Source organism: Hevea brasiliensis, chromosome 15 (genome assembly GCF_030052815.1).
Source record: "Hevea brasiliensis isolate MT/VB/25A 57/8 chromosome 15, ASM3005281v1, whole genome shotgun sequence".
Taxonomy (NCBI): Eukaryota; Viridiplantae; Streptophyta; class Magnoliopsida; order Malpighiales; family Euphorbiaceae; genus Hevea; species Hevea brasiliensis.
Window position 1 is genome coordinate 76,075,745 of NC_079507.1, and position 26,592 is coordinate 76,102,336.

General features: G+C 28.4%; 4 protein-coding genes across 5 annotated transcripts; 3 read left to right on the forward strand and 1 right to left on the reverse strand.

Moving 5' to 3' along the window:
• The first annotated feature begins 4,342 nt into the window (after window positions 1-4,342).
• LOC110652062 (TPD1 protein homolog 1) lies at window positions 4,343-6,068 on the forward strand. Its single transcript, XM_021807557.2, has 3 exons — window positions 4,343-4,660; window positions 4,782-4,889; window positions 5,033-6,068. The coding sequence occupies exons 1-3, from the start codon at window positions 4,426-4,428 to the stop codon at window positions 5,338-5,340; spliced, it is 651 nt and encodes a 216-aa protein (XP_021663249.1). The 5' UTR covers window positions 4,343-4,425; the 3' UTR covers window positions 5,341-6,068.
• A 416-nt stretch (window positions 6,069-6,484) lies between these two features.
• On the reverse strand, window positions 6,485-9,434 carry LOC110652063 (receptor-like protein kinase ANXUR1). Its single transcript, XM_021807558.2, has one exon. It carries the CDS (start codon window positions 9,261-9,263, stop codon window positions 6,687-6,689), a length of 2,577 nt encoding a protein of 858 aa, XP_021663250.2. The 5' UTR covers window positions 9,264-9,434; the 3' UTR covers window positions 6,485-6,686.
• Window positions 9,435-19,139: 9,705 nt separating this feature from the next.
• LOC110644904 (dirigent protein 11) lies at window positions 19,140-19,807 on the forward strand. The gene has a single exon (XM_021797872.2). The coding sequence runs from the start codon at window positions 19,257-19,259 to the stop codon at window positions 19,779-19,781; it is 525 nt and encodes a 174-aa protein (XP_021653564.1). The 5' UTR covers window positions 19,140-19,256; the 3' UTR covers window positions 19,782-19,807.
• A 161-nt stretch (window positions 19,808-19,968) lies between these two features.
• Window positions 19,969-23,343, forward strand: LOC110644899 (uncharacterized). 2 transcript variants are annotated; one of them, XM_021797862.2, is made up of 13 exons: window positions 19,969-20,116; window positions 20,209-20,354; window positions 20,448-20,496; window positions 20,609-20,755; window positions 21,024-21,160; window positions 21,266-21,335; window positions 21,535-21,625; window positions 21,851-21,920; window positions 22,037-22,132; window positions 22,209-22,308; window positions 22,419-22,505; window positions 22,599-22,681; window positions 22,778-23,343. In XM_021797862.2, exons 1-13 carry the CDS (start codon window positions 20,068-20,070, stop codon window positions 22,925-22,927), a joined length of 1,275 nt encoding a protein of 424 aa, XP_021653554.2. In that variant the 5' UTR covers window positions 19,969-20,067; the 3' UTR covers window positions 22,928-23,343. The 2 variants fall into 2 exon arrangements, with proteins under 2 accessions (XP_021653554.2, XP_021653556.2); XM_021797864.2 differs by having other exon boundaries at window positions 22,602-22,681.
• The last annotated feature ends 3,249 nt before the right edge of the window (window positions 23,344-26,592 follow it).

The following is a 26,592-nucleotide window of genomic DNA, read 5'->3' on the forward strand; positions in this document are numbered from 1 at the left end:
GTTTTGTTTTTTAATTTTTATTTTATGGTAACCCTTGGCCTTTGGTTAAAAGGAAGATAAGTGACTGAATTTAAAAGGTCTCTTTGGTATAGTAATAGTACCGGTGACGATGTTGTCATGTCATGTCATGTAGTGTAGGTCACCTGTCGGTTTAGACAAAAAAGACCAATTGATTCATGGTTTCATGCGCGTGGCCGACATCGTCTTACGCCGCCTCATCTTTGTCCCAGCATGGTTTCGTGACGCTTCATTTTGATTTGAGACTGAAGTTTGAAACAAGCGACCAAATAAAATGTGAAACCTACCCATGATAATGATCACATGTCTCAGGCATGCGCATTAATGCAGATTAGAGATAGAATTATTTCAGCGAAGGTTAAAAGAAGGAAAAAAAAAAAAGATGACAATGACTATCAAGTGTTTTACAAATAATAGAGAACCATTCGAAGGGTACTAAAATTCTGCCTGTAACTTCTGCCATGTATGTGTATATAAAACATTTATACACGTCTCATGGATGGAGATACAAATATGATGGTGGACGGATAAAGTTGACAGTTTTAGGACGGCAATTTTAAATATGACCGGTAAACATGATATAAATTAAGGGTTTAGATTAGGATTATGATTATAGAGGTTAATGATACGTGGATACAGATAGTATCAAATATTAGAGAAGTAGTTAGAAAAGTACTTGGAAAGTCTAAATGACATGAACCACTCTCAAAAGAGAAATGGTGGTGAAATGAGGAAGTACAAAAGACAGTGAAGAGAAAAAATGAATGGTATAAGAAATTACCTAAATGTGATAATAATGAGGCATATAAACAGTATAAGATTGCAAAAAAAGAGGCAACAAACGCAGTTAGTCAAGTAAGAGCACGGACCTTTGAAAAGTTATATGAGAAACTTGAAACTAAAGAAGGGAAAAAAAATATTTATAGATTAGCAAGGATGAGAGAAAGGAAATGTCAAGATCTCAATCAAGTTAGGTGCCTTAAAGATAAAGAAGAAAAAATATTGGTGAAATATGAGGACGTTAAAGAAAGATGGAGAAATTATTTTAATGATATCTTTAATAATAGTCAAAATGGTAACAGTGTGAATATAGACTATAGAACAATAGAAAAGAATGTGAATTATACTAGAAGAATTAGATCTTTAGAAGTAAAGGAAGCACTTAAGATAATGAAAGTGGGTAAAGCCTGTGGACTCGATGGAATACCAATTGAAGTGTGGAAGTGTTTAGGAGATATGGGAGTAGCATGGATAACTAAATTATTTGATAAGATTCTAAACTCAAAAAAAATGTCTGATGAATAGAGGATGAGTATTTTAGTACCTATTTTTAAAAATAAGGGAGACATAGAGAGTTGCACAAACTATAGGAGAATTAAACTCATGAGCCATACTATGAAGTTGTGAGAGAGAGTTGTGGAGCATCGACTATGTCATGATACTTCTATTTCTCTCAATCAATTTGGCTTCATGCCCGGTCGTTCAACTATGGAAGCGATTTTTCTCATTAGAAGCTTGATGGAGAAATATAGAGATGCGAAGAAAGATCTACACATGGTTTTTATTGATTTGGAGAAGGCTTATGATAGTGTTCCAAGAGATGTCTTATGGAGTGTGTTAGAACAAAATAGGGTATCTATTAGGTATATACAAATGTTAAAAGATGTGTATGAAGGAATAACTACTATTGTGCGCACAGTGGGAGGGGACACAAGAGATTTTTCGATCTCAATTGGATTACACCAAGGATCAGCTATAAGCCCCTACCTTTTTACATTAATTTTAGATAAATTGATGAAAAATATACAAGAGAGTATTCCTTGGTGCATGATGTTTGCGGATGATATTATTCTGATAGATGAGACGCGAGAAGGAGTCAATAGAAAGTTAGAGTTTTAGAGAAGTACTCTAGTCAAAGGGCTTTAAGTTAAGTAGAACAAAAAATAGAATACATGCATTGCAAGTTCAGTGAAGGCCAAACTAGTGATAGGGAATGAGTTAGTTTGGATAGAGTGGTACTGTCCCAAAGTAATCACTTTAAATATCTCAGCTCAGTCCTTCAAGTAGATGGGGGATGTGAGGAGGATGTTAGTCATAGGATTAAAGCCGGATGGTTAAAGTGGAGACGTGCTATGAGAGTTTTATGTGATCGCAAGATTCTCAATAAGTTGAAAGAAAAATTTTACCGCACAACCATACGACCGACTATGTTATATGGTAGTGAGTGTTGGGCACTGAAGGAGTCGTATGCGTCTAAGATAAGAGTTGCAGAGATGAGAATGTTAAGGTGGATGAGTGGCCATACTAAACTAGATAAAGTCCGTAATGAGAGTATTAGAGAAAATGTAGGAGTGGTGCCAATTGAGGATAAGTTGAGAGAAGGGAGATTGAGGTGATTTGGTCATATGAAGCGTAGGCATACGGAGGCTCTAGTTAGACAAATAGAGCATATTAGGTTAGATGATAGAAAGAAAAAAAAGGGATAGACCTAAATTGACTTTGAGGAGAGTAGTACAATATAACCTAGAAGCATTACATATTTCTGATGATTTAACCCAAAATCGTTTAGAGTGGAGAAAGCGAATCCATATAGCCGACCCCAAAGTTTTAGGATAAAAGCTTAGTTGAGTTGAGTATCGTTAATAATTTGTCATGTCAAAGGTGATTCATTAATTTAATTTGATATATTTATGATATATTTTATTATTTGTGTCTTGTTTATATTTTGACCTGTTAATCCGTAAATTATTTTATTAGAAAATAATAAATCAGTAAACATAAATTTAATTATTTGTTATATTAGGGTTTTATTATAGTTTTATTATTTTTTATTAAAATTTATTTAATTTAAAATTTTATAGAACAAGTTAATATTATATTATTTTACAAGTATGTTTTTCAATTTTTTATTATTAGAAAATAATAAATCAGTAAACATAAATTTAATTATTTGTTATATTAGGGTTTTATTATAGTTTATTTTTATTTTTTATTAAAATTTATTTAATTTAAAATTTTATAGAACAAGTTAATATTATATTATTTTACAAGTATGTTTTTTCAATTTTTTATTAAAACATTAATCAGTTAAATATTAAAATATTACTTATTTGTTTAATGTTAGATCACATATTTTTATATATTATTAAATTTAAGTATAATTAAAATTAATACAAAAATTTAATGTCATATGTTAATTTATAAAAATTAAAATTATTGAATCATATCAAAACGTGCTAAATAAGTTATATTGGATTGTGATAAATTATATTAAATTGATCATATTATGTCAAATTAACTCAATACAATTTAAGATTAATCTTGTTGTATTTGTATGATAAAAGGGGTTATATTTTTGACAGAATAATTATGTTTATATTGATCCATAATTACATTCTTGTTGTATTTGTGTCTACACGAGCATGACCCGCCATTACAAATTGCCGCACCAGACAGATTTCATATTTGTGGAGGGTGCTTATATGTAACATCCATGAATAGGGTTTGGATGGCATTTCATTGTATGGAATTGGTAATTGGCATATAGAGCAGTAAGCTTAGGCATGAATGAAAAACTTCCATTCTTTTGAAGAGATGGGGGGCTATTTCTTCAAATTCCTGTTTTGGGCAACTAATTCAGGGTACTGCTCCAATGTCTCCCTGCACCTCTGTCTCCTCACAGTTAAGTCATGAAGTTTTGTCCTTTCTCGAGATGCAATTGAGACTCGAGAGAGAGAGAGAGAGAGAGAGAGAGAGAGAGGGGATTCAATGTAGAGAACAAGTTGATCGTGCGTAATAGGAAGGGGAAATTTTTTTTTTTTTTTGGACCAGGAAATTCATTCACTCCAACAGGATAAAAGCTGCAGGATCTGGATGTAAAATGGGATGTGATGGAACAACACAATCGGACCTTTATGCCCTTGTATTTTCAATTGAATTCTTGAGGAAAGATGAAGAATCCAAGCAAGAATTAAGTCCTGGCTTTCACAGAGTTTACATTATCTTTTTTTACAAGTCTTCCATCAAACCCAACCAAACTAGAATGACATCAAGAACTATAAGGTGTTAAAAAATGAGCATCTTATAGAAGATGGGAAAATAGGCAATCTTCATATAATGCGTAATTTTCTTTCCCAGGGCCCCTTATAAGGGTAGTGCTTGTTGGGAAGTTAATATTTGTAAAAGTATATATAATTTTGGAAATCAGCAACATAATTATTAAGTTTGGAGTTGCTTCCATCAAAATAACTTAAAGCAAATTTAATTTAGCAACCCTTACTATATATTTACTTTCAATTTCTTGTTAACACTAGAGATAGTGAACTAGGATGGAGTATTCTATTCTATTAGAGTGAAATTGGTAGTGGTCTCCTCTCTCTCCCCCAGCCTGCCTCGAGTCGTACTTACATGGGTTATCCTTCCCTATCAAAAGGGAAGGCCAACCAAAAATATCTTATATATAACTCACATTTCCACTTCGTCTTCCTCATTACTGCTGATTATTGTTTCTGCCAACTGCTAAACTGTGAGAAAGATTTCATCTTGCAAAGTGATCACCAAGTTATCATGAGCTCTTGTCATATTTGCTTCCTTTACTTGATGATGCTTATCATTACAGATTGGAATCTTGGAATTCAATCGGGTATCAATGAACCTTTCTATTCTTTCTTATTCCTTTTTTTTAAAAAAAAAAAACTTTTGTTCCTACCTAACAAGTTCAAAATCTTGAAGTTTAATGTGTAATGTAACATCATCTTATGCAGGTCCTTCAAACAAGTTTTTACGATCTTCTGATGAAATTAATAATAACCAATCAACAACACTATCCAAGAAACTACAACAGCCAAGTCAAAGAAAGCTTTTGGTTCATGGTAAAGACTCCATATCTAAGAGGCATTGCACGTTTGTGTTCCCTAGATTTTTCTTAAGATTTAGAATGCATGAAATTATTCTTTTCCTTTTGGGTCTCAAATGGCACATACTTCTTATCCTTATTTTTTTTATTCAATAACAGGTACTTGCACAAACAGAGATATAAGCATCTCACAAAGTAGAGATTCCACTTCTGGTATCCCACAGTACATAGTTCAGATTTTCAACACCTGTGTTTCAGGTTGTGCTCCTTCAGATATCCATCTCCACTGTGGTTGGTTTGCTTCTGCAAGAATGGTAAACCCAACAACTTTCAAGAGGCTTTCCTATGATGATTGCTTGGTAAATGGAGGGAAATCTTTGAAGAACAGTCAGATTATCAGATTCACCTATTCAAACTCCTTCATGTACACACTTGCATTCAAATCTGCCAAATTCTGTCAAGCCTAAAACAACCTTCAATGGTGGAAGAAGAAAGAAGAGAAACAATTCCACCGTATATATATATAATAGCTAAACGGGAAATGAACCTCGAATCCGAGTTATTGATCCCAATTCTCAAAAGTCAAAGCAGATCCCCATGAAGAAGGAGAAACGATATTATCTCAGCTTTTAGCTTTTTTACTTCCTATAGTACATAGAACAGTGAATCTAAACCTCTCCCTCTTGTGAAAATTCAAAGCCGGGTTTTGAGTTTCACTTTTCACTACCGTTTTACATATTAGGATATTGAATCTGAACCTGCAATAGTGTTCCATCATCCCCAGAAACTAACATTATTCTGGAATTATAAAAAAAAAAATTAGTAAAAAAGGCTACTGTTTCTATAGCTGCATGGTGCTTGGAAGGTCTGAAACAGGGTGCTCTTTTATGGCTTTACGTGTGCTCTCGTTGCAGTTTGTCTTTTCTTTTGCTTTAACGCATAATGCCATCTTGTTTTATACCTGAGAGTGTGAGAAAGAGAGCTTCCCTCTTACCTCGAGTCTTTTTCTTTTTTTTGTCAAGATACCTAGAGTCTTTTTGAGCTAAGGATGATGGGAGCAGTACCAAAGGAGAAGGGAGATGAAGGTAAAAAAGCACAAAATGTTGCAACAGAGGAAGGATAAGCTAGGAGACTGTTTTTGCATACATTTTTTTTGGCCTTTCTGTGTTGCGCAAATTGGGAATGAATGAACAAAAGAGAGGGCAAATGTTACTTTGTAAGCTTTGACATAAATAGAGGGGAGGTCAAAAGATTACATTTTGGGTTTGTAGCTTTCTCTTTCTTACACTTTAAGTAGATGCTCTTCCTGCTACGCTAGGTGTGTACAGAGGAAAATGTTGATAGCCCAATGTTTGTCGTTTTATACTATATTAATAAGGAGGTGGGAATTTAAGATTATATGAATAGAATATGAATAGACAGAATAATCCATAGTCCATGCCAAGCAGTCTCAAACAAGAGCAGCAATTCAGGTCAAGCACCCTTAATTTAAAGTAATATACAGCCATAGCCATTATGCGTGGAATCTTTTTTTTTTCTTTGCAGGAAGCACTTGTTCTGTGAAGGGAAGATTGCATGTGTTTTAATTAATAAATCATAATTAAGATCCATTGGAAAATAAAATGACGCAAATCAACAACAATACAATCTATAGAATTGAAGCAGAAACTTGGAGGGCCTAAAATACCAGACGATAGAATATAGAAACGCACAAATTCTATGAAATTTGCAAGTTCAAGAGCCTAACTATTTGTATAGCTCCAAAGCAAGAAACTGATATAGTGATAAGGCAACAGAAGTAGAACAATTTTCTTTATCTTCCACTGGGATGTACTATCTGTGAAAAAATTTCGTTCTTGCTCGTATCATCGGTATCCTCACTTAACGAACCCTCCTCCTCAATGCTAAGCATCTGTCTGTTGATTCCATAAGTGTCATTTCCCTTGCTCTCTGAAACCAGTTTACCCCCATTAGGGTTATCTTGCAATTGGAGAGCGAATTCAAGATTCCACAGCACATCACCCATTGAAGGACGATGGATCCCATGATCAGACAGGCACTTCTCAGCTGTCTCCGCAAACTTCTTGAGGCACTCAGGTTTTATCTCAGCCTTTATATGCGGATCAATAATATCCTCAATGATTCCCTTCTTTTGGCAATGTAGAGCCCAATCTGCAAGACTGACTTGTTCTTTAGACAAGTTAGGATTGAGGGCTGGCCTTGCACATAATACTTCAAATAGGACTACCCCAAAAGAGTACACATCGGATTTTTCTGTCAACTGTTGCCTTTTGAAGTACTCAGGATCTAAGTATCCAAAGCTACCCTTTACCACTGTACTGACATGACTTTGGTTGAGATTAGGACCTGTTTTTGACAGACCGAAATCAGAAACTTTTGCCACCCACTTCTCATCCAAGAGAATGTTTGTTGTCTTCACGTCCCTGTGAATGATCGTGTATCTGGCGCCAGTATGAAGATAATGAAGTCCCCTTGCAGCACCAATACATATCTCCAATCTTTGCTTCCAGGACAACGAAGAGGTAGGCTTGTTGCCCTTGTAGATGTGTTCCCTGAGAGTACCATTTGCCATGTAATCATAAACAAGAGCCATCTCACCATCTTCTTCACAAAATCCAATCAAGGACACTAAATGCTTGTGTCTCAGCTTTGACAGCATCTCAATTTCTGTCTGGAACTCATTAACTCCTTGTTCTGAAGACGGGTTTGATCTCTTAATAGCAACTTTTGTCCCTTGGTCAATAATGCCTTTGTAAACCTTCCCAAATCCTCCAACCCCAATAACATTAGACTCGTCAAAGTTCTTGGTTGCGTGTTTGATCTCTGGCAATGAAAAATGGCGACATAGACCTTGTGCAAGACTCGAAAGGTGGCTACTAGCATTGCTTTTTCCTGAGATTGTAGATTTGCTCGCAGACGTGTGGGAATTTCCGTATAGTGGCAACCAGTTATGACTCCCAGACTTACTTCCACTGAGACCCCTCTTCTTTCTGAGGACAAAAATGGAGATAATAGCAGCTACTGCTAATCCAGCAGCCCCACCAGCAATGCCACCGATTATCGTACTCTTGCTGGATCCCGATGAAGAAAATTCCTTCTTTGCTTCTGCCTCGAGCTTCAATACCGATGGAACAGGATTCGGGCCAGCCAAATTACCATTTTGGTCATTAAGCTTGAAAATCTCCAATCCATTCAAAATAGCGTCGTAGTATTCAGGCTTCAATTCTACAGTAGGATGCAATGCCACCCATAATTGATCGTCACCAATCTGATCAGAAACCATTATAGAATAATCCTTATAGAATGGCACTCCTTTAGACCCTGTCCAGCTGATCACATCTGCACCATTTTGTGCTGTTTGGTTGTTTATATAAATATTAAATGGTCTCTGGTTGCTTCTGCTCAGCTGAAACTCACAGAAATGGAACCTTACAACGTAGGTAAAATTGGCATCAACATAAAATACCCAAGTGAGATTATAATTGGCATTCACCTTCGGATCTGGCCCCATTGTTCTCGCTGTACTATAAACATCTAACGGGGCAATAGACTTGGGAACATTTGGGGTAGGATATTTAATAGTGGTGTTAGCTTGGTCGGTGACACCAACAGCTGCGCCAAACAGATAGGGTGTATCATCATACCATGTTCTTGTGAGGCCAGAGTCATTGGATGCAGGAATGAATTGTCCACCAACGTTTAGCCTGAACATTGTTTGCAAGGAAGAGTTGGTAAGATCAAGCATTTGGTCGGTGAAACCAACCACCACCGCAGAGTTGTATATATCCGGCATGGGAATTATTTCAATGCCATTGACAAAAGCGTATGAATCATCATAATCTGGAGAGGGTGTGAATGTGAGATCGAGGTTGCCAGATTCAACTGGGGTCAAAGAGAATTCTTTAATGATATAGGCCATTGTGAGAGCCTGGGCCGTAATTGAAGCGCTGAAATTCTTGAGAAGTTGCAATTCATTTGCAGTAACAGCGAAATAGGAAGTATTGGCATTGAGAGAGCTATAAGTTGATGGATAGAAATACAGCCTGACCCAGAGACGACTCTTTCTAGGAACAGATAACTTATATGTGGATGCAGATGTGAAAATTCTTGCTGTCATGTACGGGACTGTGGATGGTAATGAAGAGTCTTGACTATCGGCTGTTGCCGTTATCGACTTACCAGAAGAATTCACATATTTTGTATCAGGTTCCCATTTCCTGCCATCACTATCGGTGCCTTCACTTGATGCGCCACATGCAAGGATATAAGACTCCGATTCTGATGCGGAGCCTTTGCTTGCAACTGTGATTGAATTCAAGGTGAAAAAAAAGAAAACAAGAAGAAAAAAGATGCAGGCATTGCAGTTCATAACTAAGATGACAAAAGGAAAAGAGCAGATTGCAGGAAAACAGAGAATCCAGAAAAAAATGAGAAAGAATGTTTTCCTGCAACAGGAAAAAATATATATATGTATATATCTTCTGGTTCCAGGATATTCTCTCTATAGATTAAAATTAAACTCCGTTTCAATGGGATTAGCAAATTTTCCTGGAGATATAAAATATCCCAGCAAAAGAAACACAGAGAAGAGAAGAGAAGAGAGGACGGAGAAGAGATTTCTCTCTCCAAAATTTTCTCTTCATTGTTTGTTTGGGTATGCAATGTGTTTAGGAATTAGGAGGTGCGATGGACGTTAAGCTAGGAGCGGTGATCAGCAAGAAACGGAAAGATAAAAAAAGTAAACACTGCATTTTTGCGTTAACTGTCCTTAAAACATGAGGAGATTTTTTATTAGTCCTTTAATAACTTAAATTTTCCCCCTAACAAATGCATGCTTCCTTTCTTTGGCAGTCTTTATAATGCTCTACCTACCACGTCCAATTTTCTTAAATTTAAATTTTTGTTAAAACTCTTATGTAAAGATGATAAAATTTTTAATAAAAAAATAAATGATAATAATTTGAATTAAAATTTTTTATTAATTTTTAAAAAATAACTATTAATTTGATATCATAATCAATTATCATATAATTTAATTAATCTTAAATTATTTCATATTTTTAATAAATATTTTTATTATATTATTATATTTTTTATTATTTTTATTATAAAATTTTTATTAAAAAATTTAAGAGATAAAAAGTATAGTTTGCATAAAAATGTGTAAAAATAAAATATAAATATTTGATTTATTTATAATTAATATGTATTAATTTTTATATCGATAATTTAATATTTTTTTTATTTTACTTTTTTAATATTAATTTATGTTTATTATTATTATTATTATTATTATTATTATTATTATTATTATGACTAACTTATGGCCATTGAATTAAAACTGCCACATAAATGATAAATATTTTACTGTTATAAAAATTGAATTTAAATACTTTTGTAACTGTTTTTTAATTAAATAATATTTAATTATAAAATTAAATTTTTATTTAAATAGTTTCTATTTATTTGTTTATATGCCACTCTCTTCCTATCAAGTATTTTTTTTCACCTAAGTGCTTTCAAATTTTTTTTTGATTTATTCTATTTTTTTATTTTTTTTAAGTTATTAGTTATCATTTTTAAAATTTTTTATTTAAATATATTTAATTAATATTTATTTAATTACTACTTTTTTTTATAAATTTCTTATTTAATATTTCTTAAACTTTTTAATATTTTATTTCATTATAATTATATATCAAATGCAATTATAACTAATATTTTAATTATTCCTATTTTATTATCATTAACTTTGAATAGAAATATTTTTAAATTTTAATTAAATATCTAAATTTTTATGCATAAATTATCTGTCAACTATATTTTTATATAGAAATAGAATTTTAAAAATAGAATGCAAATACGATTACATAAAAAAATTTAACTACAAATAAATATGATTAAAAAAAATAAAGTTGTAATATTAAAATTATGGATTACAATATTAAAATTATGGAATTTATTTTTTGAAAAATAGTATATATTTTAATATTTATTATATTAATAAAAAATGATAATATTTTAAAATCTTAATTTTTATGAAATATATTTATCTTATATTATAAATTTATGTGAAAAGATAACCGTTTTTGTGAAATAATTATTTTATAAAAAACATATTAGATTAATTAAAAAAATTTACACCTTATAAAAATTTAAAGATATAATATTTTTAAAAAATAATATATATTTGTATATATAAAGAGCAGAGTAGTATTTCCAAATAATCGTTACGTGATACTTTCCTTGAAAAACTCGACACATGTCACATTCTATTAATAACTCTCTTTTAAACTCTTTTGTAATAATAATTATTTAATTCTTTTTTATTTCTCTTTTAATTATCAATATTATTAACAATTCTACTTTAACATTTTTTATTTGAATTATTGTTTTCTTTAAAATTAATTTTTAAAAAATTAAAACTTTTTATGATTAAATACAATATTTAAAATTTATTAATATTATTTTTTATATATTATTTATGCAAAAAGATTATTTATCACATGTCACTCATAATAATAATAATAATAATAATAATAATAATAATAATAATAATAATAGATTGCCATTAATTTTATTTAATTTTATTAATTTTTTTATTTTATTAATTAGTTATTCAATTGATTTGAATTATAATTAAGTTATTAATTTTTTAATTATGTATATATAAATTTTAAATTATTTAATAGTTACTCTCTTAATATTATAATAAATAATAATTATTATTAGATTAATTTTAATATATTAACATATATAACTTTACAAATATATATAAATTGATATTATTTATATATTTAATTAATTATTAGCCACGTGTATTGGCATGGACAATTCTCTAGCATTAAAATAATAGTCATTGTATCTATTTTTATTGAACAAACTTTTAATTGGTAATTCACAATTTTTTATTAGCCCAATCACTATAAAAAGTTTAAAAAATAGTTATGAAAATTATTGACAAAATTTGCTTATATTTTGTTGGTAATCAGTAATTATCGACGAATTATCGATGAAATTTTTTCGTTCATAAATACTAGCGTAGGTAATTTTTACCGACGAAAGTATATTGTCTCTAAATTTATTGATGAACTATTTCGTAGGTAAATTAGAATTTTTTTATAGGTAATTTCACGAAAAATTTTACCCTTAGGTATTTATTTTAAAATTTTATTTTTTATTTTATCCTTAATATTACTTACAATAATCGATTTCATTGATAAAATTTTTTGAGAAATAATGTTTTCCTGCAACAGGAAAATATATATATATATGTATATATCTTCTGGTTCTATGATATTCTTTCTATAGATTAAAATTAAACTCCGTTTCAATGGGATTAGCAAATTTTCCTGGAGATATGAAATATCGCAGTGAAAGAAACACATAGAAGAGAGAACAGATAAGAGATTTCTCTCTCCAAATTTTTCTCTGCATTGTTTGTGTGGGTATGCAATGTGTTTAAGAATTAGGAGGTGCGATGGACGTTAAGCTAGGAGCGGTGATCAGCAAGAAACGGAAAGATTAAAAAAAGTAAACACTGCATTTTTGCTTTAACTGTCCTTAAAACATGGCTTTAATAGGGGATTTTTTATTAGTCCTTTAATAACTTAAATTTTCCCCCTAACAAACGCATGCTTCCTTTCTTTGGTAGTCTTTATAATGCTCTACCTACCACGTCCAATTTTCTTAAATTTAAATTTTTGTTAAAACTCTTATGTAAAGATGATAAAATGTTTATTAAAAAAATAAATGATAATAATTTGAATTAAAAAATTTTATTAATTTTTAAAAAATAACTATTAATTTTTGATATCATAATCAACTATCATATAATTTAATTAACCTTAAATTATTTCATATTTTTAATAAATATTTTTATTATATTATTATATTTTTTATTATTTTTATTATAAAATATTTATTAAAAAATTTAAGAGATAAAAAGTATAGTCTGCATAAAAATGTGTAAAAATAAAATATAAATATTTGATTTATTTATAATTAGTATGAATTAATTTTTATGTCGATAATTTAATATTCTTTTTATTTTACTTTTTTAATATTAATTTATGCTTATTATTATTATTATTATCATTATGACTAACTTATGGCCATTGAATTAAAACTGCCACATAAAAATTGAATTTAAATACTTTTGTAACCGTTTTTCAATTAAATAATATTTAATTATAAAATTAAATTTTTATTTAAATAGTTTCTATTTGTTTGTCTATATGCCACTCTCTTCTTATCAAATATTTTTTTTCACCTAAGTGCTCTCAAATCTTTTTTTGATTTATTCTATTTTTTTATTTTTTTTAAGTTATTAGTTATCATTTTTAAAATTTTTTATTTAAATATATTTAATTAATATTTATTTAATTACTACTTTTTTTTATAAATTTCTTATTTAATATTTCTTAAACTTTTTAATATTTTATTTCATTATAATTATATATCAAATGCAATTAAAATTAATATTTTAATTATTCATATTTTATTATCATTAACTTTCAATAGAAATATTTTTAAATTTTAATTAAATATCTAAATTTTTATGCATAAATTATCTATCAACTATATTTTCATATAGAAATATAATTTTAAAAATAGAATGCAAATACGATTACATAAAAAATTTTAACTACAAATAAAGATGATTAAAAAAAATAAAATTGTAATATTAAAATTATGGAATTTATCTTTTGAAAAATAGTATATATTTTAATATTTATTATATTAATAAAAAATAATAATATTTTAAAATCTTAATTTTTATGAAATATATTTATCTTATATTATAAATTTATGTGAAAAGATAACCGTTTTTTTGAAATAATTATTTTATAAAAAACATATTACATTAATTAAAAAAATTTACACCTTATAAAAATTTAAAGATATAATATTTTTAAAAAATAATATATATGTGTATATATAAAGAGCAGAGTAGTATTTCTAAATAATCGTTATGTAACATTTTCCTTGAAAAACTTGACACATGTCACATTCTATTAATAACTCTCTTTTAAACTCTTTTGTAATAATAATTATTTAATTCTTTTTTATTTCTCTTTTAATTATCAATATTATTAACGATTCAACTTTAACATTTATGATTTGAATTATTGTTTTCTTTAAAATTAATTTTTAAAAAATTAAAAATTTTTATGATTAAATGCAATATTTAAAATTTATTAATATTATTTTTTATATATTATTTATGCAAAAAGATTATTTATCACATGTCACTCATAATAATAATAATAATAATAATAATAATAATAATAATAATAATAATAATAATAATAGATTGCCATTAATTTTATTTAATTTTATTAATTTTTTTATTTTATTAATTAGTTATTCAATTGATTTGAATTAAAATTAAGTTATTAATTTTTTAATTATGTATATATAAATTTTAAATTATTTAATAGTTACTCTCTTAATATTATAATAAATAATTATTATTATTATTAGATTAATTTTAATATATTAACATATATAACTTTATATAGTACATGTATATAATTTTATTTTCTTTTTTTTACTTTATTTATGCTGTTTTATATTATTATATTACTTTTAAGAATAATATTAATATTAGTAAATGAAGATAATATTTGAATATGTTATATTTCTTTAATATATTAAGATGATATAATTAAACTTTGATATTTAAAATATAAAAATGGAACTAATTTCAAAGGGTTTTATATCTTTAATCAATATTTTTACTATATTACTATATTTTTATTATGAAATATTCATTAAAAAGTTTGAGAGAGAAAAAAAATTAGTAAAAAAATATGAAACAATATTTAATTAATAAAAAATTGAAGACATTATTTAATTTTTATATATTAAAATTACAAATATATATAAATTAATATTATTTATATATTTAATTAATTATTAGCCACGTGCATCGGCATGGACAATTCTCTAGCATTAAAATAATAGTCATTGTATCTATTTTTATTGAACAAACTTTTAATTGGTAATTCACAATTTTTTATTAGCCCAATCACTGTAAAAAATTTAAAAAATAGTTACGAAAATTATTGACCAAATATGCTTATATTTTATTGGTAATCAGTAATTATCAATGAATTACCGATGAAATTTTTTCGTTCATAATACTAGCGTAGGTAATTTTTACCGATGAAAACATATTGTCTCTAAATTTATTGATGAACTATTTCATAGGTAAATTAGAATTTTTTTATAGGTAATTTCGTGAAAGATTTTACCCTTAGGTATTTATTTTAAAATTTTATTTTTTATTTTATCATTAATATTACTTACAACAATCGATTTCATTAATAAAATTTTTTGAGGTTTTTAATTTTTTTTTCTATTTTTTTCTACCGATTAAAAATGGTTCGTTGGTAATTATCGACGAAAAATTTTAGTAGGTATTTATTTTAAATTTTTATTTTTTTATTTTCTTCTTAATATTACTTACAAAAATCAATTTTGTTCGTAAATTTTTTTTTCTATTTTCTTATGAGTATTACCGACTAAATATGATTCATTGGCAATTACCAATGAAAAATTTTCGTAGGTATTTATTTTAAAATTATATTTTTTATTTTTTTCTTAATATTACCTACGAAAATCAATTTCGTTAGTAATTATCAAGGAAAACTTTTCATATGTAAAATTTTTTGAGCTTTTTAAAAGTTTTATTTTCTATTTTCTTTTTAGTATTGCCGACTAAATATGGTTCGTTGATAATTACCGATAAAATTTTTTTATAAATATTTATTTTAAAATTTTATTTTTTATTTTCTCCTTAATATTATCTACTAAAATCGATTTCGTTGGTAATTATCGATAAAAACTTTTCATGGGTAAAATTTTTTGAGCTTTTAAAAATTTTTATTTTCTATTTTCTTCTTAATATTATAAACTAAATATGGTTCCTTGGTAATTACTAATAATTTTTTTTTTAAGTATTTATCTTGAAATTTTATTTTTTTTCTTTAATATTACGTACGAAAAGCGATTTCGTTGGTAATTACCAAGAAAAACTTTTCGTATGTAAAATTTTTTGAGCTATTAAAAATTTTTTTTTTATATTTTCTTCTTAATATTACTGACTAAACATGTTTCGTTTGTAATTATCGATAAAAAAATTTTTTAGGTATTTATTTTAAAATTTTATTTTTTATTTTTTTCTTAATATTATATACGCAAAGCGATTTCGTTGGTAATTACCGAGGAAAACTTTTCGTAGGTAAAATTTTTTGAGCTTTTTAATTTTTTTTTTATTTTTCTTTTTAGTATTACTGACTAAATATGCTTTATTAGTAATTACCGACAAAAAATTTTGGTATATATTTTTTTATTTTTATTTTTATTTTTTATTTTATTAAACTACAAAAATCAATTTCGTTGGTAATTACTGACGAGAAATTTTCGTAGGTAAAATTTTTGAGCTTTTTAATTTTTTTTTAATATTACTGACTAAATACGAGTTAGTCAGTAATTATCAATGAAAAATTTCGTCGATATTTTTTTATTTGATTGCTAATTTTGCCTCTAATATTAGGCACCACTTTTACCTACGAATTACGTCGTTAGTAAAGAGTTCGTCGGTAATCAAACGGTAATTTTATCGATATAAATTGATTTAAATTTTAGTTTTATTTTTCGTTGATAAATCATAGGTAAATTACTAATGAAATTCGGTAGTCGGTGATTTTCGTAGTTATTTTTAAAATTTCTTGTAATGAATTTTAAATGTGCCGATATTATGGGTCAATAATTTAAATTGTCAGTGTTTTATGATTTTTTTTTCTTTTTAAATTAACAATATTTTGAAGGGACCAATGACAAATATAATAACTACATATAGTTATTATTGAAAATTAATATAATACCCACAATATGTATGGATAATTTATAATTTTTATTTTTATTTTTATTTTTAATTACATTTAAAATAAAAGATTAATTATTACTATTAAATTAATTTTCAACTTAAATTTATCTCTTATTTAATTTTATTTAAATAAATTTTTACTTATTATAATAAAAAATTTTAATTAATTTATAGTGTAATTAATTAAAATATCTATTTATTTATTTTTATGCATATATTAATAGTAGTTTTCATGATTATTTCATTCTAAATGTAATAAAATTATTTTATTCAAAAAATAATTTAGATGTCATGAAATTTTTTATATTTTATCTCATAATTTATGTAGATCAATTATTATTTTTTTATAAATTATAAAAAATATATTAGACTAATAAGAAAGTAATGTTATTTTAAAAATATGTAAATATAATAATTTTTATTATTAATATAATAAAAATATATTAAATTACTAATAATGAATTAAATTATTTAATTTTAATATTAATAAAAATATATAACATTATTATTAATTAAAATAACATTTTATTATATTATTTTTTAAAAATATTATATTTTTAAATTTTTTTAAAGAGTAAATTTTTTTATTAATTTGATATGTTTTTTTATAAAATAACTCTTTCATAAAAATGGTTATTGCTTTACATAAATTTATAATATAAAATAAATACATTTCATAAAATTAAAATTTTAAAATATTATTATTTTGTATTAATATAATAAATATTAAAAATACATACTATTTTTCGAAAGACAGATCCAGTAATTTTGATATTATAATTTTAAATTTTTAATCATTTTTATTTGTAACTAAATTTTTGATGTAATAATAATAATATTTTTATTTAATGTTCATATATATATATATATATATAATTTATTTATAAAATACAATTTCTTTAATTTTAGTAAATTTCCTTTATTTTTCTTTAATTAGTTATTCAATTATTTTAAATTATAATTAAGTTATTAATTTTTCAAATATGTAAATGTAAGATATAAATTATTTAATAGTTATTCTCTTAATACTATAATAAGTAGTCATTATTATAAGATAAATTGTAATATATTTTAATTGAAAAATGATAGCAAAACAACAAAATTCAATTTTTATAATAATAAAATATTCTTTATTTACTTGATATTTTTAATTTAATGCAATAGGATGACGATGATGATGAGAGAAGTGAAATAAAAAAGAATATTTTATTATTATAAAAATTAAATTTTATTGTTTTGTTACCATTTTTTAATTAAAATATATTACAATTAATTTTATAATAATGACTACTTATTATAGTATTAAGAGAGTAACTATTAAATAATTTATATCTTATATTTACATATTTGAAAAATTAATAACTTAATTATAATTTAAAATAATTAAATAACTAATTAAAGAAAAATAAAGGAAATTTACTAAAATTAAAGAAATTGTATTTTATAAATAAATTATATGTATGTATGAACATTAAATAAAAATAAAATATTATTTATTTACTTGATAGTTTCAATTTAATGCCGATAAGTAAGTCGATGATAATGATGATTCTTAGAGAAGTGAAATAAAAAGAATATTAAATTATTAACATAAAAAAATATATATGTTAATTATAAATAAGTCAAAATTTTATAATTTATTTTTATAACTTTTTATATAAACTATAATTTTAACAAATATTTCATAATAAAAACAATAAAAAATATAACAATATAATAAAAATATTTATTAAAGATATGAAATAATTTAATAGTTAATTATGAGATATAGGAAAAATCAATACTTAAAAGTTTTATCTATTTCTTTTATATATTTAATAAATTTCAATCTACCTTAATATTATTTTGTTTTTATTATTTTAAAATGATTTCGTAATAATAATAACTTATTATTATTATTATAAAAAAAGAATAACTTATGGTTATTAAAAAAAAAACTTATAGCCATTAAAGTTACTAATTTGACAGTAATTATCAATTTATTTGATAAAAATTTATTGTTAATATTTTAGAGTTTTAATATTTTAAATAATAATTTAAAATTCTTTTAATTGAAAAATAATTTTTTTTAATTAATAATAATTTAATGACCCAATTATTTAAAAAATAATTTAATAACATAATTAAATTTAGTATAAACTTTCTTAATTTCTTTTGCTAGTGCATAGCACAAGGTACTTCACTAATTAAAGCTTATATTATGACGAATTTCAAAAATATTTTAATAATTTATCCAAAGAATTTAATATGTTTTGTCATGAGGAAATTCCAACCCAAATAAACTAAAACAAGCTTAGTTTTGCTAACCAACCTGTTATTTATAACATTAAAAAAAAGGCTAATGACTTTTATCAATCTTGTCATTTCCTCTAAAAACAATGCCATTTCCTCACAAGCATATTCCCCTCCGTCCATATATTTCCTATTGTCCTTCAACCCTTGAAAACCATAACACCAAAAATAGCCATGTCCACCAATTTTCTCTTCTTCGTCTCCAGCTTAATTCTTCTATATGTTGCCTACACCATCCCTAGACAAGAACCAAAGCAAACTAACCTTGTAGTCTATGTGCATGACTACTTTACCGGCCTCGACAGTTCAGCAATCACTGTCGCCGGGAAAAGTGGGCCCAACTTTCACATCCTACAATTTGGGACGGTTGCAGTGGTTGATGACCCAGTTACTGAAGGGCCCAGTATTGAATCCAGGGAGATTGGTAGGGCTCAAGGGACCTACATAAATTCTCAGCTTGATGGGAAGGGCCTGTATATGGTGTTTTCTCTGATTTTCACAGATGGGGAGCATAAAGGGAGCACCTTGGAAATCCAAGGATCTGATATATTTTCAATGAAGGAGAGGGAATTTGGGATTGTTTCTGGGACGGGCTTTTTTAGGTTTGTTAAGGGGTATGGTACTATGCAAACTGAGCTCATGGATATTCCTAATTTGAGAGCTATTATCAAGCTCAATGTTACTGTTAAGCATTATTAATAAGATTTTTTTTTCATTTGTGTTAATTGTTTTTTTTTTTTTTTTTAAATTATCTTTTTTTTTACATATAAATTTCATAGAGAAAAAAAGGGATTATTGGGTTTAAATCTATTATATTCTGCATGACAAGATAAATATTCTCAGTACTTCTGGGTTGGGTTTCCACCAATTTCTCTGGGTAATAAGGGGATGCCCATTAGGCCCAAACAGAATATAAATATCTTTCATAAGCGCGAAAGTTAACGGATAATATCTGTTCCTTGTTTCCGTGCCTCTGTCTATTGACATGGCCTTCAGCTTATGCATTAATGCTACAGTTTTACCTCAACAGCAAGGTCTTCTCTTCCTTCTTCTTCTTCTATCTCTCTTTTCCCTGTACTTCTAAGGATAGTTTTAGAGTTTGTAGCTTCTATTTTTATCATTTCAGGAAAAGCAGGTCACAGGAACAGTAGATGTCTTGAAAGTGTCAGAAACCTTGTGAGAAAATTTGAGGTTCCTTCAGTTGTGTGTGCTCCACAGGAATCACTGCAAAAGGGCAACTGGGTCAAGCTTATATGCGGTGCAAGCTTTGAGGTATCAAGAATTCTAAAACCCTTGTATGTCAAAAACTTCAAATTGTTTCAACTCTCCAATATCAAAAGCTTATTTCCCTTTCTTTGTCTCTAGGATGCTGTTGATATCAGGAATCTCTCTTTGGTTTACACTTTAGCCGGAGGTTAACAATCTCAAATTAATTCAATTTAGTATCTGTTAATTTGAATATATATCTCTGTGTGTGTGTGTGTTGGATTACAAGGGTTCATGATTAGGTGATAAACGATTTGCAGTTGATTGCATTGATTGTGCTGCTGATGAATCAGTGGTTAGTGCTGTAAATGACGGTATTCAAGCTGCAAGAAAAATTGTTCACATTCGAAGGCCTTGGGTAATGATTAGCGTCAATGACGATAAGGATCTTCACTTTCGCAAAGCCGGTAATCCTTCCTCTCTCTCTTTTTATCCCTTTGTGCTGATAACCTCATAGTTAGAAATAGGGGCATCTTCTGCCAATTCGAGAAAATTCTTTTCCATCTTAGTTATCCATTTAAACAAAAAGAGCCCTAGTGTTGAACAAATTCATTTATGTGATAGGTCACAGGACAATATTATCTTTTTGGTTTCTTTGAAGGTTTTGAAAAGCAAGGCTCGGTCTATGAGTTGTATGAATCTTTGTATGGCTGACTGTAATATTTTCTTTGACAGAATTTGATCCAGAGGAATGTCCACCGCATTGTTCAAGGCCTTGTGAGAATGTTTGTCCTGCAAACGCAATATCATTAGAAGAAGACAAATCACCAGCACATTTCTCCTATGGTACAGAAATGCTAAATGTTTTAAAGGTCTTTCAATAATTTACTTTCTGGGGTTTATGATTAATCATCTATATCATTGTGACATTGCCAATTTTTCCAATATTTATATTTGTAATCAAAATTGATATGCAGGGTGGAGTCATAACTGAACGCTGTTATGGCTGTGGCCGTTGCTTTCCTGTGTGCCCCTATGATAAAATAAGTGTGTATTTTTTTTCTCATTTTTTGTGCTTATCTCTTTTTTTTTTTTAAGTATTTTGGCTTTCCGTTGTGAATACTTCATATCTTTTCCCCAACAAAACATAAATTCTTTCCTTTTCTTCTCTCAGGGCCTCAAGCAGTATAGGAATCTGTCACATTAATCATATTCAATAGAAACTAACTTGTTCAAATTGATCTAGGAGAGGCTACATATGTGAGAGATGCTACTGCTACTGCTGAACTTATTAAAAGAAATGATGTTGAGGCCATAGAGATACATACAAGTGGAAGGTATAAGGAAATATGATTGATAAATTGAAACTATGTGCTCTATTTCTCCTTTCTTTTCAATATGCTTTTCATACATATAGCCTGTAGATTGGACTATGTCCTCCAGTTCTTGAAATTCGCCTTTGCACCTTTGAAGTAAATATAATTTCTATTTTTAACCATGTTCTGTTCATCTTCATATAAGCAACGGCATTCACCTAGGAAAAAACTGTGTACTTTGTGTAGGCAGATGGCTTCCTTCAAGGAACTTTGGGATGGTTTGGGAAACTCACTTGGATGTCTGAAACTAATTGCAGTGAGTATAGAAACCTGCATTGCTGATTGATCTGGATTTACCGGGAATATACAAGTTAAATAACATTGCTAGTATTGAGTTTTTGAGTGAATGGGATTAACCATTAATTTCAACAGGTTAGCTTACCCTATACTGGGGATTCAACTGTATCTGCAATGAACGCAATGTACTCAGTCATGGAACCTCAGTTAAAATGCCTCAATTTATGGCAGGTTTGCATCCTGTTACTTTAAATGTTTTCATCACAATCCATTTCTATTAACAATCCATGTTCCCTATCAACTGAAGTTGGATGGCCGCCCCATGAGTGGAGATATTGGCCGAGGTACCACAAGGGAGTCAATTGCATTTGCTGTCCGTTTGGCTGCAGCCAACAGCAAGCCTCATGGTTTGTGTGAAAACCACTAGCTTTGTGTAAAAGTTTATGGTCATTTTGAGCTGTTCTCAGCTGATGATGTGTGTGAATTAAGCCTGTATTTCACCTTCCTGTGCTGGTAGGATTTTTTCAATTGGCAGGTGGCACAAATGCACAGACTGTTGATGGGCTAAAAAGGGAGGGACTCTTTCAATCAGCATTAGTTGCTGGTAGTTTTATACCCCATTCCTTGTGTATTTTTATGCTATAATACTTTTTTTTTTTCTTTTTACTTTTTTTTCTCCTTTTTGTGGAGAACTCAGAAGACAATAAATCAGTGGCCTCATCGCCTTATTCCGCAAATGCTTTAATTGGTGGGATAGCTTATGGTGGCTATGCACGCAAGGTTAGTATTGCATTTTCTCCTGCTTCCGGTGCCTATTTGTAACTACTATATCTGGAAGTGCTGTTAATTGGGATGTTTATAATTCTATGACTTCAGATTGTTGGAAGGGTCTTAAGATCCATGCAATCACAGCATGGCCTTGCTTGTATTGAGGATTATCCAGAGCATCTCTTAGAGGCACTTACAGAAGCCCTTGGTTTGGTTGGACCAGTCAAATGTTATGATCCATTCCTGCAGGATAGCTGATGCAGATTGAAATTATCTGTTTTCTGCATGATTTCTCATTTTCTAAAACTTTAATCGAGTCATATATATGTGTGTGGAAGCCATATTGAGGTAAATATTCAGCGCCTCTATTAGAAAGTTTCAGGTTAACTTTCTCCAAACTCAATTGCAGGAAAAGTGAGAGTTGCCTTCTATTATGTAGCTCATCTCATAGATTTCCAAAAAGAAAGGTCATTTTTATGATCTTGCAGCCCATGGTTCTGCTGAACTGCCTGGGTGAAGATGTAAAGCCTGCTTATGTCTAACCATGTTTCATGATACAAAATCATACTTTGTTATAGATAACTGGTAGTGCCCTTTTGACATTCACGAAAATATTTTTAATACTAGTTGTTAGAATTATTGGAAATAATATTATAATTTATTGAAATTGCATTCCGTGAAGCGTTATCTGATAGTGAACTCGTGATTTAAATTTTTAATTACATAGCTATTCTTGACCAGTCTTAAAGTACAATAATTTTTAACTAACAGGTTTGGTGTTAGCCCATTCAATTCAATGCCAACACCTACTGTTATTTTTTTGTGGGTTCTTCCCCCTGAAAATATTGATTTCAAATGTCTGCTGCGCTTTAGATTGAATAATATAATGCAGCACCATTCTCTCTCCTATTAGAAAGGTAAGGGTTTTTTATTTATTTAAGGGGATTTAAAATATATATATTATTGAAATGCCAGTTGCTTGGTGCTGCAAGAAACTATGCCAAATATGCATGAGAATAAACTAATGAAAAATAAAAGCAAATCTTTTCTCTATACTTGATCGGAATTGAAGTAGAGTCTTAGTCTTCCAATATTATTCCACTAACCCCCCTGCAATATATGCCTTAGCCAACTTGTAGAAGGTGCAATTTTATTTATTTATTTTTTTCTCCCATTTGCATGGCCCAAGTTGAGATTGACCTAATGATAAAATTTGATGGAGTTTTGTACAAGTCAATGTTCTACCATCTCCACAGACACCAAAAAAGATTAAATCCACTCCACAAAACTTTCAAGCTCTTCTGTGCTGGAAAAAGTTTCAATTTTCTTTAGAACATTGAAATTTGTAGCAAAGGGTTTGGCCATTTTTAAATTGAGATTATGAAAGGTTATTTTTCTTCAAAGAATTATTTCAAATAATATTAAAAAAATAATTATTTATAATTTTTATGATTATAATCTATTAAATTTAACTTAGTTTTAAAATTTTTTTAATATTTTAAAATTTTTTTAATAACAGTTAAAATAATAATATAAAAAGGTTAGTTGGTTTCCGGTCGACTCTCCACTTTAATGACCCAAATGCACAATTGACAGCCATATCCAAAAAAATTTTAATAACTAGTATATACCAACCCCGAGGATTATTAATTCGGTTTCTCATCTTATCAAATATTCTTAAAAGTAAATTTATTCTTCATATTCTAATCACCCATCTAATTAAGGTTGTGTTTGGTATAACTTAATATAATGGAATCTAATTATTATATAATAAAATTAAAGTTGTAATGTTATACAATGTATTGAATATATTAATTATTAAATTATTTTTTTAAATAATAAAAATATAATTATATATATATATTAATGGAATGTAATTAAATTAATAATAATATTTTATCAAATGTTGTTTTAGTGGTGGTAATATAGTGACAATAATGGTAACAAAGCGGAGATGGTGGTGAGGTGGTGATGGTGATAGTTGTCGAATGGTGGTGGTAATAGTAAAGGTGATCAGGTGGTGTGATGATGGTTTGATAGTAGTATTGACAAAGAATAAAAAAATTAAAATAAATAATTATGGTCATAATAATTTTTTTTATGTAATGATGATTACACTACTTAAAAATGTAATTGAGTATATTATGTAATTGTCTTTCATTACATTAATTTTTTTTTTATTACCAAGTAAAATAATAACTCCACTTAAATAGTTTACGCTTAACTGGTCCCAAGCCCGGATAAAGGAGGAGGGTTGCGGTAGGTGACAACCAGCGTAAAAATTTCGTCACACTCTATGATATGGATTCAAATGATATAAAAGTTGGGGCGTTCTCTACTAACGACGTGCTACATCGGAGCCCGGGTGTAGTGAGAAATATGCAAGGGTGTAGGGCATTCACCGAAAACGACGCGCCATGCCGGTGCCCGGGTGTGGTGTTAAGTGAGCAAGGGTTCCTACATCATAGACGGGTGTGGGTAAAGAAGTTAGTCCATAGGACAGATAGTAGAATAAATAGTGAAACAGAACACAAGATAGACATAGAAAACAATAGAAGATATCATAGAAGGAGACCAATTAGGAAGGAGCAGGATAGGAGGAGGATCAGGGTTGGTACTTGGAATGTTGGATCACTTACAGGAAAATTAATGGAGCTTGTGGATACCTTGGAAAGGAGAAGGGTGAATATTGCTTGCATTCAGGAGACTAAATGGGTAGGACAGAAAAGTAAGGAAGTAGGTAATTCAGGGTACAAACTATGGTTTACAGGAAAGGAGAGAAATAAGAACGGAGTGGGCATAATCATAGATAAGACATTTGTGACAACCCTTACCCGTCTACAGTGTAGCCGAGCAAGATATGCCACTCAATGTGCCGGAGCACTAATACATGTTTCAATTACAATTTATCCCTTTTAATTCATTTATTTATAATTTTTTGATAAATTTGAATTTTTCCGCAATTTTTATAGAAAATCCGGCAGAGTGCCGGCTATAAATTGAAAAAACAGTTCTTCTGAACCTGTTAAAAGCACTTCCAATAATATCATCACATTATTCTCAATCAACCTCTAATATATTCTCAACAATTTCTCAATTCACTTTAGTATCTCAAAATTTAATTCAATTCAAAACACAGTAAACTCAATGAGAAATGCTCAATTTATTACTGAACATATTTTATAGATACTTACATTAAAAGCATAATTACATGAATTTATAATATACATTACAGAAGGTTACAAAATACAAAATATCAAACTATCAAAATATCAAAAGTGGCCTAATGTCCTACCAAATGCACTGCAATGTGAGGTGACTCTGAACTCTGAATGCAGATATGAAGGCTCACCTTGTATGAGGCTTGCTGGACTCCCCAGCTATGTCTCCAGTACCTGCGCATGGCAAAAGCGACGCGCTAAGCAATTCTACTTAGTGGTGACAATATAAAATAAAATAAATATGCAGAATGTATGTTTACATTTCTGGGTAGACTTAATTTCTGATATTTATTGCAGTATTATTCGATTTAAGTTTGGTAAGATTTATTAACATTGCCCGAGTAACCCATACTAGTCGACTGGACTAGATAAATGGGTAAACTGGTACTGGGTACTAAGTACCTCGGACCATCACACCATCGGTCACAACGTGTCTCTCGGTGTGCAACAGAACAGCTAATAAGCTGTAATAATTATCGGGGATTAAACCCGAGTATAACAACTCAATATCATAGCCAAAGGCTATTATGTCACAGAATGGCATGGGAAGCCATGAAATACAGAATGGCATGGGAAGCCATGAAATACAGAATGGCATGAAGCTATATGCAGTACTGCTAACAGAACCCTATTGGCATGCCAACCTATCCAAACCAATCACATTAGGTCTACTAGGGCATTTAACACTTTTAATTTATGTAA

Excerpts from the sequence above, each read along its gene's own strand:
- LOC110652063 (XM_021807558.2), bottom strand. The coding sequence starts at position 9,263 with ATGAACTGCAATGCCTGCATCTTTTTTCTTCTTGTTTTCTTTTTTTTC.
- LOC110644904 (XM_021797872.2), top strand. The coding sequence starts at position 19,257 with ATGTCCACCAATTTTCTCTTCTTCGTCTCCAGCTTAATTCTTCTATAT.
- LOC110644899 (XM_021797862.2), top strand. The coding sequence starts at position 20,068 with ATGGCCTTCAGCTTATGCATTAATGCTACAGTTTTACCTCAACAGCAA. Across the intron at positions 20,497-20,608 it reads GGTTTACACTTTAGCCGGAG|TTGATTGCATTGATTGTGCT; the intron begins GTTAACAATCTC and ends AACGATTTGCAG. Across the intron at positions 22,309-22,418 it reads AGCCAACAGCAAGCCTCATG|GATTTTTTCAATTGGCAGGT; the intron begins GTTTGTGTGAAA and ends CTGTGCTGGTAG.
- LOC110652062 (XM_021807557.2), top strand. The coding sequence starts at position 4,426 with ATGGGTTATCCTTCCCTATCAAAAGGGAAGGCCAACCAAAAATATCTT. Across the intron at positions 4,661-4,781 it reads GAATCTTGGAATTCAATCGG|GTCCTTCAAACAAGTTTTTA; the intron begins GTATCAATGAAC and ends CATCTTATGCAG. Across the intron at positions 4,890-5,032 it reads AAGAAAGCTTTTGGTTCATG|GTACTTGCACAAACAGAGAT; the intron begins GTAAAGACTCCA and ends ATTCAATAACAG.